Source organism: Maniola hyperantus, chromosome 8 (genome assembly GCF_902806685.2).
Source record: "Maniola hyperantus chromosome 8, iAphHyp1.2, whole genome shotgun sequence".
In the NCBI taxonomy this organism is placed as follows: Eukaryota; Metazoa; Arthropoda; class Insecta; order Lepidoptera; family Nymphalidae; genus Maniola; species Maniola hyperantus.
Genome location: NC_048543.1, coordinates 2995321 through 3009466, shown reverse-complemented (window position 1 = coordinate 3009466; position 14146 = coordinate 2995321). Strand labels below are relative to the sequence as shown.

At 38.6% G+C, this 14146-nt stretch overlaps 3 protein-coding genes across 3 annotated transcripts in view; 2 read left to right on the top strand and 1 right to left on the bottom strand.

The window, feature by feature from the left end:
- Positions 1-14146, top strand: part of LOC117984450 (kinesin-like protein CG14535) — a 437285-nt gene that overhangs the window by 16564 nt on the left and 406575 nt on the right. The gene's annotated exons all lie outside the window — the stretch shown is intronic.
- Positions 1-14146, top strand: part of LOC117984389 (ATP-binding cassette sub-family G member 1-like) — a 300050-nt gene that overhangs the window by 149591 nt on the left and 136313 nt on the right. The window lies entirely within an intron of this gene.
- Positions 4502-14133, bottom strand: LOC117984455 (juvenile hormone esterase-like). Its single transcript, XM_069500481.1, has 4 exons — positions 13550-14133; positions 12731-12874; positions 4855-6164; positions 4502-4708 (listed from the first exon to the last, which is right to left on the bottom strand). The coding sequence occupies exons 1-4, from the start codon at positions 13592-13594 to the stop codon at positions 4543-4545; spliced, it is 1665 nt and encodes a 554-aa protein (XP_069356582.1). The 5' UTR covers positions 13595-14133; the 3' UTR covers positions 4502-4542.

Below are 14146 nucleotides of genomic sequence, written 5' to 3'. Positions count from 1 at the left end.
TTACGTATAGCGTTGTCCTTGTCCCGCTCGTTTGGTTTCTCTGACCTCATCCCTACTATTACTCACACATACAAAATCGTGTGCGGACAGGCCGGTATTTCGGTGGTAGTAACTAATAATTAGATTTTGCAACAATTGCTAAGATCTCAGCCCTACCATTATCCATACACAAATATGGTACGGACAGGCCTGTTGTCCGGTAGTAGTATTAATTAAATTAGTAATTCACATGTATGGAGGGTCAGGGTTGTGCTTGAAGCTTGAACTAACACTAGAATTGAAAGTCAAGATAGGGGCTTCTTTAGAGGACGATTCAAACCACATACTGTGTCAACCTTTATGCAATGCATTAAGGTTGTGTATGACACTTGTCGTCACGCACAACAGACGGAAACGTTTAAGTGCGGAAACCAGCCCAGAGCAAAGAAGAAGAAGACACGTCATGTCGTCTGAATCGTCCTCTAAAGAAATTCTATTCTCTATCTTTACTTTGATTTTCGGTGTAAGCTCTAAACATAAATATCCCTTCCCGCTTCCGTGTCCACTTTTACTCTCTCTTTCTCTTTACTGTAAATATTTTTAGGTACAAATAAAAAAAAATCCAGGACACGGAATCTCGGAGTTCGGACCTAAAAATCTAAACTCTGGTCAAATCGATGCGTTGACGACGGCTAAACGATATCTACCAAGCCACATTATCAATGCATCACTCAATCTACGCTTTCAACCGCACCATGCATGTGCACCATTGGTTCTCCAGTCACAATGGCCCCCATTGTACAGCCGAGGACAAAAGCGCTACGTCTACACTGTGTATTCACAAATTCCCCAATTTTACGCGACAGCCTGGTTCCGGTGTCGCTCGCATGTTTTTAGGGTTCCGTACCTCAAGAGGAAAAAAGGAACCCTTAGTTAGAACCCGTTCCTAACACTTCGTTGTCTGTCTGTTGTGTCTGTCAAGAAACGGAAATCTTCTTCCTGTTGACCTAGATCCTGAAATTTGGCAGGTAGGTAGGTCTTATGCACAAGCAAAGGAAATATTCCGAAAACCCTGAATGTGTGGTTACATCACAAAAAAATGTTCGCGATAAAATATTAGTTTACTAAATCACATGTAGATGGCGCTGTCCGTTATTAACTTGTAGTGTTGCACATAAAAGTGTTATAATTATCTTGTACGATAGTAAGGAACCCTTCGTGTACGAGTCCAACTCGCACTGGACGGTTTTAATTTTATTAAATTTTCAAACCGAATTTTTAGTTTGATTGCTCATGTTTGGAGGGTTATTTGATTCGATTTTCGCGAAACAGAAAGAATATTAATTAAAGATTGGCAGCTTGACAGTTTTTTTTATGCATGGAGTTTACCTGTGTAATTTTGGATGCGCGTGTCCGGTGTTGCGGCATTTTTAACCGACTTCAAAAAAAGGAGGAGGTTCTCAATTCGTCGGAATCTTTTCGCATTCGAATCCCATCGGATGAACCGATTTCAATATGTACTTAATTGTTTGTTTGTTCGAAGTTTTAAGTTATGTTTTATAGGTGTCTGATGATGATATTAGATATTTGGATTACTCCACAATCAGATAAATATTTAAAAAAATAACGAAATGATCCGCCCTGACTTCGCTTGGATAATAATATTGAGTATTTATTCTATGTTCCTAAGTACTTGTAGCACTCTAGCTGTCTATGTTTCTGTGTACCTATATATCTAGCTTTTAATTTTTTTAATTATTTTTGTAATGTAGTCGCACCCTAACCCACAGGAGCATGCTAACATGTCAATCAGGAGGGTAGTTACCCACTACAACGTTAGATACTCTCTTCAACTCTAAAAAATCGCACCCTCTTTAAACAAACAAAGAAACTCCAATTTGGATCCTTGTTGAATCGATGTTTGAATTTTTTATTAGTTCTCCTTTGTAAAGCCCGAGCTGAATCGATTCTAATTGAATTTTTGAAAAGCGGATTTGGAAGGCGAAAAAACTTAATGAAACTTGTTGTTAGGTTTATTGTTATCCCAGTTCTTTTTTAGAGGCAAACTCCATACCTACTTTAATCTAAATATATAAAAGGAAAAGGTGACTGACTGACTGACTGATGTATAAACGCACAGCTCAAACTACTGGACGGATGGGGCTGAAATTTGGCATTCACCTATTATGACGTAGGCATCCACTAAGAAAGAGTTTTTGAAAATTCAATCGCTAAGGGGGTGAAATAGGGGTTTGAAATTTGTGTAGTCCACGCGGACCAAGTCGCGAGCATAAGCTAGTATTATACAATGCTTTAATTTGGCTGTCTGTCTGTAACCTTTTCACGGCCTATCTGCTTAAATGATTTTGACGAAATTTGATACAGATAGCTTACATATAGCTTACATCCCAGAGACGGTATGCGTCCTTTTTTGCCTTGTAAAATCAAAACGTCCGCACAGGATCTATCATATTACTGAGAAATCAGTACCCATATTATAAATGTGAAAGCGTGTTTGTTTGTTGGTTTGTCCTTCAATCACGTCGCAACAGAGCAACGGATGGACGTGATTTTTTGCATGGGTATAGTTAAAGACCTGGAGAGTGACATAGGCTCCTATTTATACCGGGAAATCTTAGAGTTGCCACGGGATTTTAAAAACCTATATCCACGCGTACGAAGTCGCGGGCATCAGCCAGTGAAGTTATAAAATTATCACGTCATCTAACAATACTCTGATTCGTCTCTTGAACACACCTTCGTCCGCTTTAGTGGAAACGCACCCTTAATGCGGCGTTTTCCTCAGCGGAATACGCTCGTTAAGGTGTATTTTGCTTTAGTTGTAGCTTACAGCTGGAATCCAGGTTAAGTTGATAACAACTATGCTCTGAATGCCGTTGGTGTAAACTTTGCGGTTAGGGAAACGCGTACAGGGAACTTTTTATTTTTGTAAAGAAACTTTTTTCTCCTTTTTCGTGAATGAGGTAATTTTGAAATGTTGCCAGCCAAGTTACTCTTACACGATTTATGTTCTGAAGATTTAACGGAGAGTAGATTTTTAGGGTTCCGTACCTCAAAAAGAAAAACGGAACCCTTATAGGACCACTTTGTTGACTGTCTGTCTGTCTGTCAAGAAACCTATAGGGTACTTCCCGTTGACCTAGAATCATGAAATTTGCCAGGAAGGTTCTTAAAGCAGACATGAGGGAAAAATCTAAAAACCGTGAATTTGTGGTTACATCACAAGAAAAAAATTAAAATGTGCTCATGTACCTACAAAATATAATGCTATTATTAACTTTCAAAGTAAGATTACCATACCAAGTGGGGTATCATATGAAAGGGCTGTACTTGTACATTCTAAAACAGATTTTTACTCATTTTTAGACATAATAGTTTATGATTTATCGTGCAAAATATCGATAAAATACGAACAAGTTTTATCATCTATATCTAGTAACATGATAAATGCAAAAATAGCTGTTCTCTTGGTTACATTTTCCATCTAAATAGCTAAACTGATTTCGAAATTAAATTGGTAAGGAGATACGAGTAGCTTGCGGCCTAATAATATTTTTATCCCAAAAAATATTTTTCTCCCAAAAAACAAAGAATTCTTGCAGGATTTAAAAAAAAAAACCTAAATCCGCTCTGTCGATATCTATCTACGAGAAAATAAATTACTAATGGTGATTTATCAAATCATATCAAATCAAATGGTTTATTCAAAATAGGTAATAAATTACACTTTTTGAAAATCCGTTGTTGCATTTGTAAGATGATATAGTGGTGTTAATTTTACGCGAACTTAAAAATTAAAGCTACGAGGGCCACAACAACCTCAGCCTCAACATTGTTTCACACAATAACTATTATTAGCTAATGCAGTGCAGTGGTGCTAGCCAAGTTATAACCTATCGACCTGCCTCTTATACTTTTTGAAGATGCAGGTTTTATGACTGTCATAACAAAATATATCTTAGTACAATAACAACATTTTAGTACTCTAGTTGAAGTGTTTCTTGTTTCTAGATGCACTTCTTTTTATTGCAGTGAGTAGTGAGTGATTACGTGGCTAGAGCTTCCTACCGGGTACGTAGGTGGGTACATACCTACTCGTAAACATGTGCAGGTTTTATCCCAGATGGCACATTCTACTGTACAACCCTTTCAAACATTAACTATACATGCAACGGTGCAGCCGAGTGTTTTACCTGTGCAATTAAACTAAAGATTTAGATTGTAAGACAAACTAATTGATTTTTTATGTTTGTAAAAAAGTGCGAGTCGATCTTGCACACGAAGGGTTCTGTACCATTTTACAAGATATTTTAACATTTTATGTTCAACACTGCAAGATAATTACAACAGCGCCATCTAAATGTGATTTGATAAATTAAAATTAATTTATCAAATCACATATAGATGGCGCTGTAAATAAAATGTGTTCGACCGCGTTGATCATACTTTTCGCTAAGAAAGGCATTCAGAACCTGTGGTAGATTAATTTTAGTATCCAATAGCATTAGTTAAAGTTTATTGAAAAAAAGAATATTTTCTATACTAAAATCGTATGTCGGTTAGTTTATAAACGCTTTCCCAGAAATCCATCATAGATGCTCTTGGGTTCGTGCGGAGTGTTAGATCCTTTCCAACGTCCAAGTATATAGCGGATCTCAGATCATACGTGGGCCAGACTACACCGAGCGACGCGTCGGGCGTGGGATTACTGTAAACAGATTTGATTACTTTTCTAAAGGTCTTATTATGTAGAATTCATAAAATGTTTAAGTGGAGTAATTAAGTTTTAGTTTTTGAACTTCATTCTGGTAATAAAATTACATGAAACTGTTTTTTTAGATCTTGAATACATACCCAAATATTGCGAAGTTAGTATACAAGGTGCAGATCTGTTGAATCATTTTATAGGAAGTGGCGCTCTTATTGACCGGGAGATTCAATGCATTTGGGTTAAACACATAAAAGAGATCTTCAATGTGTGAAACTCCTTTTAATCCATATCTTCTGCCTGGTTGGCTCAGAACATTGCGTTCAGATACACTTGAAAATTCAAACAAATATATATCACCGTTTTCGCGATTAGATAAACGCCTTGCGTATCTAATTATGGGATAGATAAAAAGATCAGTTTCATAGCTCACGAAAATTGGTATCGTGTTTAAAGAGCTTAACGATGACCCCGTGAAGTGTCGTCTGATAACATCTGCCAGATGCAAGTGGCGCGTAGGTGTTGTTTGATAAAAAATATCTCTCGGCACTAAAACTTCTGGAAATCTGCGATAATTTGCGATGATGCTCGAGTTTTCAAGAAAGGGTACAGCAATTAATCCTTCATTTGAAGTGTATCCTAGTAACATGTCGACCTCATGTCGTCCTTTCTCAATCAAAGTAAGTGCAGTTTCTGTTAAAAATCTCTCTTGACCAAAATCTGTTTCAACGACGGGCACAATATAATATCCTTTCGTCAAAATCTGAATATAATCTTCCGCTGCTATAATAGAAGAGTTCGTGTTAACGAGTGACCGAACAGGCACAGTCCGGAGAAATTTTAAGAGCGCTGAAGTTGATGTAGTCTGGAAGCCTAGCTTTTTACCAAGTTCAAAGGCTCTTCGTCTTTGTTCAAATGCTGTCATAAAATCGTTTATTGGCACTCCACTCGTTCCTATAGCTCTACGAAACAACCCTTTCGACATCGGTGACAGTGCGTGTAAAGCCACAGAAGCTGAACCAACGCTTTGTCCAATAAGGGTTACCTTGTTCGGATCTCCACCAAAGTTTTTTATATTTCTTTGAACCCATCTTAACGCAGCTACTTGATCTTTCATTGCTGCATTTCCTGGTACATCTGCAGTATCTAAGCACAGTAATCCGAGATTGTCAAGTCTGTAATTAATCGTAACTACCACCACATTATGATTAATTAGAAAATCGGGTCCATAATAATCATCATTACCAGATCCGGTTACATAACCACCTCCATGAATAAAGAACATAACCGGTAAAAGAGAGCACGGTGGCAATCTTGGTGTGTAAACGTTTAAAAAAAGGCAATCTTCGCTTCCAGGTATGTACATATTTGTGAATAAGAAGTCGAATTGGGGACAAACACTCCCATGTTCAGTTGCTTTTCGTATTCCTTTCCATGAACGCGCAGGTTGAGGTTCCTAAAATATTTTAGTTAAGTAAATATTACTGGGATCACAATCAACTAAATTTTGACCGCAGCATTGACATGGGTCAAGCTATATCTCGGGTGCTATTGGTTTGTATATGTGTAGTAGGATTTGAAGCAAATAATGTGACATATATGTAACTCAGCGATTTTTCAAGTGATGCCCGTACAAAGAATTAAAAAAAAACAGAAAATTCGTAAACATTTATAACACCAGCTTATTCCCGCGACTTCTTCCACGTGGACTGCATAAATTTCAAACGTTCTTTTTTACACCTTTAGGGGTTGCATTGTCAACCCCTAAAGGTGCCTCCTAAATTTTAGCCTGATCCGTCCAGTAGTTTGAGTTGTGCGTTGATAAATAATATATTATGTATATGTAGGCGTGTCAATGTTATAATAGGTTTTACTGTCATAGATTCCGTGAAAAGAAACGTTGCATGAAGGAAGCTTTACTCTGTGAAAAGAAGCCATCTTGAATTAGCCGGCAGAGCTGGATTTTGACAGACACGCGTAGGTTGTCTGATTCAGAATTCACTCTAGCCTTTTTATTAGAATTCAGATTAGCTTAGGTAATTCGAGATAGGTAGCTTTTAGCGTGAATAATAATGATCGTGATATTTAATTCTGTGATTGTGATAATGTAGAATGTTTGTGTTAAATCGTAACCTTAAAGTAATTCTAACCTTTAATGCTATCCGGTGACTTTGTCTGCAAAGCACTATTAATAATGTTCGCGTAGTTGTTAGACGAATATGGAATATTAATTATATTGGTGAATATTAGAGTAATTCGTGAGTTAACGGTTGGCTCAGTGGATAGATTATTATAATGACATCCGTTAAGGTTATTTCTGCAAACGCTAGTAATTTAGAGTGTAATTGGAGATATACCGGCAGTTGAGATAATAATTAGTTTAAAGTGATAGTTTAGTGTGATAGTAATTTGCAGTTAACTTTGATAGTACCCGCTTTAGAAACGTATAACCCGTTTGGTTAAGAATCATTGAGGACTCTTGTGTAGGGTAGACACTACCCTACACAAGAGGTAGGGTAATCAGACAATGAGTTTCCCATTAGATCGAATAGCTTGCATTCTGGTGGTTTCGAGGAAACCGGGCACGAGCTGGCGATCCCTTGAGTGGGATTCGCGTAGGTATAGTGTGGCGATTGCATACCTGGATGAATAGTGTTCGAGGCGCCGTAGCGCACGATGCTATGGCATTCGGTATGTAGACGCGCATAGAGTGGATAAGGTAGAGCTATTGTGATATTGCGAGTTAGTAAAGAGGAGTCAATAATATGATCTGGTTTAGATAGTGAGTGTCAATGCAATGATTATTTTAAGAGTGTTCATGAAGTTGAGATTGATGATTGAGCTAGTCGCCACGCGAGTTTCTTGCTGGCTCTTCTCGCGGTAGGCTGTAGCATTCCGAACCAGTGGTAGATTGTCTTTAGATGATCAGATAAAGAAATGGCTAGTGATTTGATTCAGAGGTTGCAATAGCAATTGTGCCCTAATCACATGATGCGATGATGCTATGATGATGCTATGATGATGCTGATGATGATGTTGAGATTAGGTTAGAGTGAGGTGAGGGGTCGCTGTGAGGGGTGGTTGGAGGCGACCTAGGTAGGGTTAGGTTAGGTTTACCTCGTTACCTTGCGTTGATAGTTTCCCTGTGCTATACGTGAGAGTTTCCATGATAATAATTGAGGATAGTCCATGTAATTTGATAACACAAGAATATCGTTAGTTCACATATGCGGCCTGGTTCATTTTAAGAAAGTAAATCCCGACTCATCCATTAGGTTGTTTAAAGTGCTGAGAACTAATTGTAAAGATCATTGATTAAAGTACCTAGTGGTTAATTACTACGTTCTGATGTCGGCTGAGGATTAATAATAATAATTATCGGTCATTCTCCTTCCTATTTCTGATGTACGTGCCTAGCGCGCCTATATCAGAAGTGGGATGAGCACATGCCCACATTTTTGAAAGTTATGCCCACAGTTTTGCAAATAATGCCCACATTAGCCTGGTTTATAAAAGGATAAAGTTACGAGAAAAGATGATATTAATTTGTTTAAAGAAGAAGAAAAGTTTTCCAATTTTAATACCCACAATTAGGCTTTGTTGTAAAAGTTTGCAGAAAAAGATTTCGGGGTTTTATCTGAGAGTTAAAAGATCCTTAATATTTCGGATTGGACTCTCACTGCCTCTGAACGTGAAGAGTAGTAAATGGTGTGTGAAATGATGCTTTGTGTAAACCCCGTGATGCAGTGCATGTTGGTATCTATCTGGTATGGAGTACTGGCAAGTGTGGTGTAGTTGATCGCAGGACTGGCCTATGCGAGTCAATGTTCTGAATCAGACTACGGTTTGACTATGACAATGTTGACTGTGGTGTAGTTGATTGAGGGACTGGCCTATGCGGGTCGATGTTCCGGATCAAACTACAGTTTGACTATGACAATGATTATGACTTTGATGGTGAACTGGGTGGCAAGTGAATAGTCTAAACTCTAACACCCTTATTAATAAAAAAATGCTTACTTCAAGCATTATCCTAAGCTACACTTGGACTAGTTACTTCCAGGACCAACGTAGTATTAACAACGTTATTAATAAATATGGAGCTACCTGGATTTAACAATGCCAGCCTTACTTCGGGATGAAAGCGTGCACGTGTGGCTGCCCCTTTATTAAAAAGTGAAAAGAGAGAGTCAGCGAACGAACTGAATGCTGTGTGTGACAGTGACAGACGATTTCTCTACCTGGACCTATAACTGTCGACAGTATTTTGGGTTCGACTTGACTTCACAGCGAGTTCACAGCTGATAGCTTGCACCGCCATTTTTGTTTTGCAATTTTAACCGGCTTTCCAAAAGGAGAAGGTACTCAATTCGGCGCGTTTTTGTAAACCGATTTCTCCGAGGTTTCTGACCGATTTGCATAGTTTTTTTTAATTAGTAGAGGAAGTTCGCGAGACGTTACCATAAAAATGTTTGGATCCAACTATTTAATCCTGACGCTGCAAGAGTGCTGCACTCCTAAGCCATGGGACTTTGGAAAGTATTGATGGCAATTACTTAATTTATTACCCAGAAAATGTTTCAGTTTCACTTCATATTATCAATGAAATAATCTGAATTGATCTTGTAGATCACTTCGTTTGTGGCAGCGTGTGAACTTACGACATTCCACACTGATGGATGAGACGCTGACGGGATGTGTCCGGTCCGCTTCAGTATGTTGTTAGTTGACGTAATGGACAGATGTGACATTGAGATCATGACTAAATGGATGACCTTTAAATTGTGAAACATCAGGGACTCTCGGTCCATGTGTGCGCTTGTGGGTTGTGGGACTTGGTTGAAGGAACACATTGCTTGCAGATGTTATGTTTTAGTAAGTCCCTGTGTCTATCCTGGTAAGGAAGTGTCCTTCCAGATGTTGTGAGTCTATCCTGGTAAGGAAGTGTCCTTCCAGATGTTGTGAGTCTATCCTGGTAAGAGAGTGTCGTCCGGGCCAGACTCGCAAGAGTTGGTTGAGGGGACACACTTCTTCCAGATGTGAAGTCTATCCTGGTAAGAGAGTGTCGTCCGGGCCAGACTCGCAAGAGTTGGTTGAGGGGACACACTTCTTCCAGATGTTGTGGAGTCTATCCTGGTAAGAGAGTGTCGTCCGGGCCAGACTCGCAAGAGTTGGTTGAGGGGACACACTTCTTCCAGATGTTGTGGAGTCTAGCCTGGCTGGAGGGATGCACTCGCTCAGTCCAGATGATGTTCGACCCTGGTTGAGGTGTATCGTTCGGGCCGCACCTGAAGAGGTCGGTTGAAGGGATGCACGCGCTTGCTCCAGATGTGTTCGATGAATGGACAGTGTCGTCCGTGCCAGATTCTTATGGGTTGCTTGAAGAGATGTGCTCGTCTTGTCCAGGTTGCACGCTTTTGTTGTGACATGCGTTGGTGACATGTTATGGTTGCGACATGCTATGGTTGCGAAGTAATTTGGTTGTGACATGCTTTGGTTGTGTTATGCATGCTTTATAATATGTAGTTTTTGTGCTTGTGCTGATCGTCAGGATGGACGAGCGGATGCTCTGACGATTGGAAATTGTTTGTGCTTGATACTTACTAGCTCCCGTGGACGGTCGCATGTCAGAATGGCCGTGTAGGCGTGTCAATGTTATAATAGGTTTTACTGTCATAGATTCCGTGAAAAGAAACGTTGCATGAAGGAAGCTTTACTCTGTGAAAAGAAGCCATCTTGAATTAGCCGGCAGAGCTGGATTTTGACAGACACGCGTAGGTTGTCTGATTCAGAATTCACTCTAGCCTTTTTATTAGAATTCAGATTAGCTTAGGTAATTCGAGATAGGTAGCTTTTAGCGTGAATAATAATGATCGTGATATTTAATTCTGTGATTGTGATAATGTAGAATGTTTGTGTTAAATCGTAACCTTAAAGTAATTCTAACCTTTAATGCTATCCGGTGACTTTGTCTGCAAAGCACTATTAATAATGTTCGCGTAGTTGTTAGACGAATATGGAATATTAATTATATTGGTGAATATTAGAGTAATTCGTGAGTTAACGGTTGGCTCAGTGGATAGATTATTATAATGACATCCGTTAAGGTTATTTCTGCAAACGCTAGTAATTTAGAGTGTAATTGGAGATATACCGGCAGTTGAGATAATAATTAGTTTAAAGTGATAGTTTAGTGTGATAGTAATTTGCAGTTAACTTTGATAGTACCCGCTTTAGAAACGTATAACCCGTTTGGTTAAGAATCATTGAGGACTCTTGTGTAGGGTAGACACTACCCTACACAAGAGGTAGGGTAATCAGACAATGAGTTTCCCATTAGATCGAATAGCTTGCATTCTGGTGGTTTCGAGGAAACCGGGCACGAGCTGGCGATCCCTTGAGTGGGATTCGCGTAGGTATAGTGTGGCGATTGCATACCTGGATGAATAGTGTTCGAGGCGCCGTAGCGCACGATGCTATGGCATTCGGTATGTAGACGCGCATAGAGTGGATAAGGTAGAGCTATTGTGATATTGCGAGTTAGTAAAGAGGAGTCAATAATATGATCTGGTTTAGATAGTGAGTGTCAATGCAATGATTATTTTAAGAGTGTTCATGAAGTTGAGATTGATGATTGAGCTAGTCGCCACGCGAGTTTCTTGCTGGCTCTTCTCGCGGTAGGCTGTAGCATTCCGAACCAGTGGTAGATTGTCTTTAGATGATCAGATAAAGAAATGGCTAGTGATTTGATTCAGAGGTTGCAATAGCAATTGTGCCCTAATCACATGATGCGATGATGCTATGATGATGCTATGATGATGATGATGATGATGTTGAGATTAGGTTAGAGTGAGGTGAGGGGTCGCTGTGAGGGGTGGTTGGAGGCGACCTAGGTAGGGTTAGGTTAGGTTTACCTCGTTACCTTGCGTTGATAGTTTCCCTGTGCTATACGTGAGAGTTTCCATGATAATAATTGAGGATAGTCCATGTAATTTGATAACACAAGAATATCGTTAGTTCACATATGCGGCCTGGTTCATTTTAAGAAAGTAAATCCCGACTCATCCATTAGGTTGTTTAAAGTGCTGAGAACTAATTGTAAAGATCATTGATTAAAGTACCTAGTGGTTAATTACTACGTTCTGATGTCGGCTGAGGATTAATAATAATAATTATCGGTCATTCTCCTTCCTATTTCTGATGTACGTGCCTAGCGCGCCTATATATATATTGATTTTGTAAATTAAGAAAACCCTTAATAAACAAACAAACGCAATTTTACAAACACAGGTTTAGGATTTGGCTCGAGATCTACAAAAGAGAAGAAGAAAATTTTAAGAATAGGTAGGTACGTATGTAAGATTGCTTGTAAGATTAAATACTTTGCCTCATTCAATTAACACAGAAGAACCATCATAACAATTTGCACGAGATCTTGGGTCAATAGTAGAGATATTCAGTTATTGAACCTTTGCGAATTCATCAACAATTGGGTATTTTCCTACTTTTGAATTTGATAAATATTATTACTTTATTATAAACTAGGATAAAAATAATGACGTACACTGAAAAAAATATTAAAATCCAACAAAGATTTACAAAGTTACAGGCATTTTAATTTTGGAGTGGGAGGGTCTTCTATCCCTTTCTCGCAAAACGAAAATTTATATGAAACCTTAGGAAGCTACTGTGGCTAATTCTCCTGTACACAATCTCTAAACTAAACTAGAATGACACGTTTAAATCTATTGCTATCCCTTTCATAATGTTGCTTGTGGAAAAGGATATCACTAGATTTAGACCTGTTAATTTAGTTTAGTTTAGAGATTGTGTACTATCGCATTAGTAGATGTGACGTCAAACTGCTGTATCGCTATCTCTGTCTAATCAGAAATATTTAAATGCTTATAACTTTTTGTTATTTGATCAATTTAATTAGTTTTTTCAGTTTACGTCATTATTTTTATCCTAGTTTATAATAAAGTAATAAAAAAATTGGAATCAAATATCCAATTGGCTTACCTTGAACCTTCTTCTGCCAGTAGGCGGTGCTGCGTATGGTATGCCTTTAAAAATGTAGAATAATGTATCATTTGTTATTGTCCATTTTTGTTCCCCTTCCAAAAGCCCTTGCTCCACCCGCACAGTCACAGCGGCTACGTCATGCTGAAATTTTATTAATTTTTAGGGTTCCGTACCTCAAAAGGAAAAACGGAACGCTTATAGAATCACTTTGTTGTCTGTCTGTCTGTCTGTCGGTCTGTCAAGAAACTTACAGGTTACTTCCCGTTGACCTAGCAACATGAAATTTGGCAGGTAGGGAGGTCTTATAGCAGACATTAGGGGAAAAATCTGAAAACCGTGAATTTGTGGTTAGATCACACCAAAAAAATTAAATTGTGGTCATGAACTAATAATTAGTATTTTCAATTTTCGAAGTAAGATAACTATATCAAGTATAGGTACCTATCATATGAAAGGTCTTCACCTGTACATTCTAAAACAGATTTTTGTTTATTTTTAAGCATCATAGTTTTTGAATTATTGTGCAAAATGTCGAAAAAATACGACTGTAGTACGAAACCCTCGTTTCGCGAGCTTGATTCGACTCGAGAATAATTCGCTGAATGTGTTGCTGATCGCAAATCTCGAGAACAGCTGCACCGATTTCGCTAATTATTTTTTTATAATATTCCTTGAAGTACGAGGATGGTTCTTACGGAGAGAAAAAATTAAAAAATTGCCTGAAAAAGTATCGACTGTTAGGCGGTACGAAGTTCGCCGGGTCAGCTAGTATTCAATAATTTGAAAATGGAAATAGCTACTGGAAACTATACCTACCCATATTATTTTTCCAAGAATTAATAAGACTACGGTCACATACATTTCGCTTGCCTTTCCAAAAATGATTATAGCAAGTACTAGACATTATTCGAAATACTGAAAACATTTCATGATAAAACTAATTGTATGTATTGCGTGCAAAGGCAATTAACACTGTTTTAATAGTTGATAGTCAACTTAATTAATTTTATCAATTGTAATTCATGTATCGTGTAAGTGTGTCTGTTTGTTACTTTTTTACGGCTCAACAGCTAAGCTAATCTTGACGCACAATTTTAATTAATTCATGTTAAATACTTTTACGAGACATTTCACCGCGATTCCTCAACCTCATCCAGAGCCGCTGCGCCAGATCCTTCTTTCCACGCACGTGCAAACTGTGGAACCAACTCCCATCGGCGGTGTTCCCACTAGATTATAACATGGGGTTATTCAAGGGGCGGACCAACAAATTCCTTAAAGGCCGGCCAACGTATCGGCGGCTCCTCTGGTGCTGCAAATGTTCATGGGCGGCGGTAATCACTTAACATCAGGTGACCCGCCTGCTCGTTTGCTCGCTAAAAAAAAAGCTCGAGAAATCAAACCTCGAGTATC

Bases quoted from the DNA above. Each gene is read 5' to 3' on its own strand.
- LOC117984455 (XM_069500481.1), bottom strand. From the start codon at position 13,594: ATGTATGTGACCGTAGTCTTATTAATTCTTGGAAAAATAATATGG. The intron at 6,165-12,730 runs GTAAGCCAATTG...AAAATATTTTAG, and splicing joins CTGGCAGAAGAAGGTTCAAG to GAACCTCAACCTGCGCGTTC. The intron at 4,709-4,854 runs GTATGTATTCAA...ATCTGTTTACAG, and splicing joins ACTAACTTCGCAATATTTGG to TAATCCCACGCCCGACGCGT.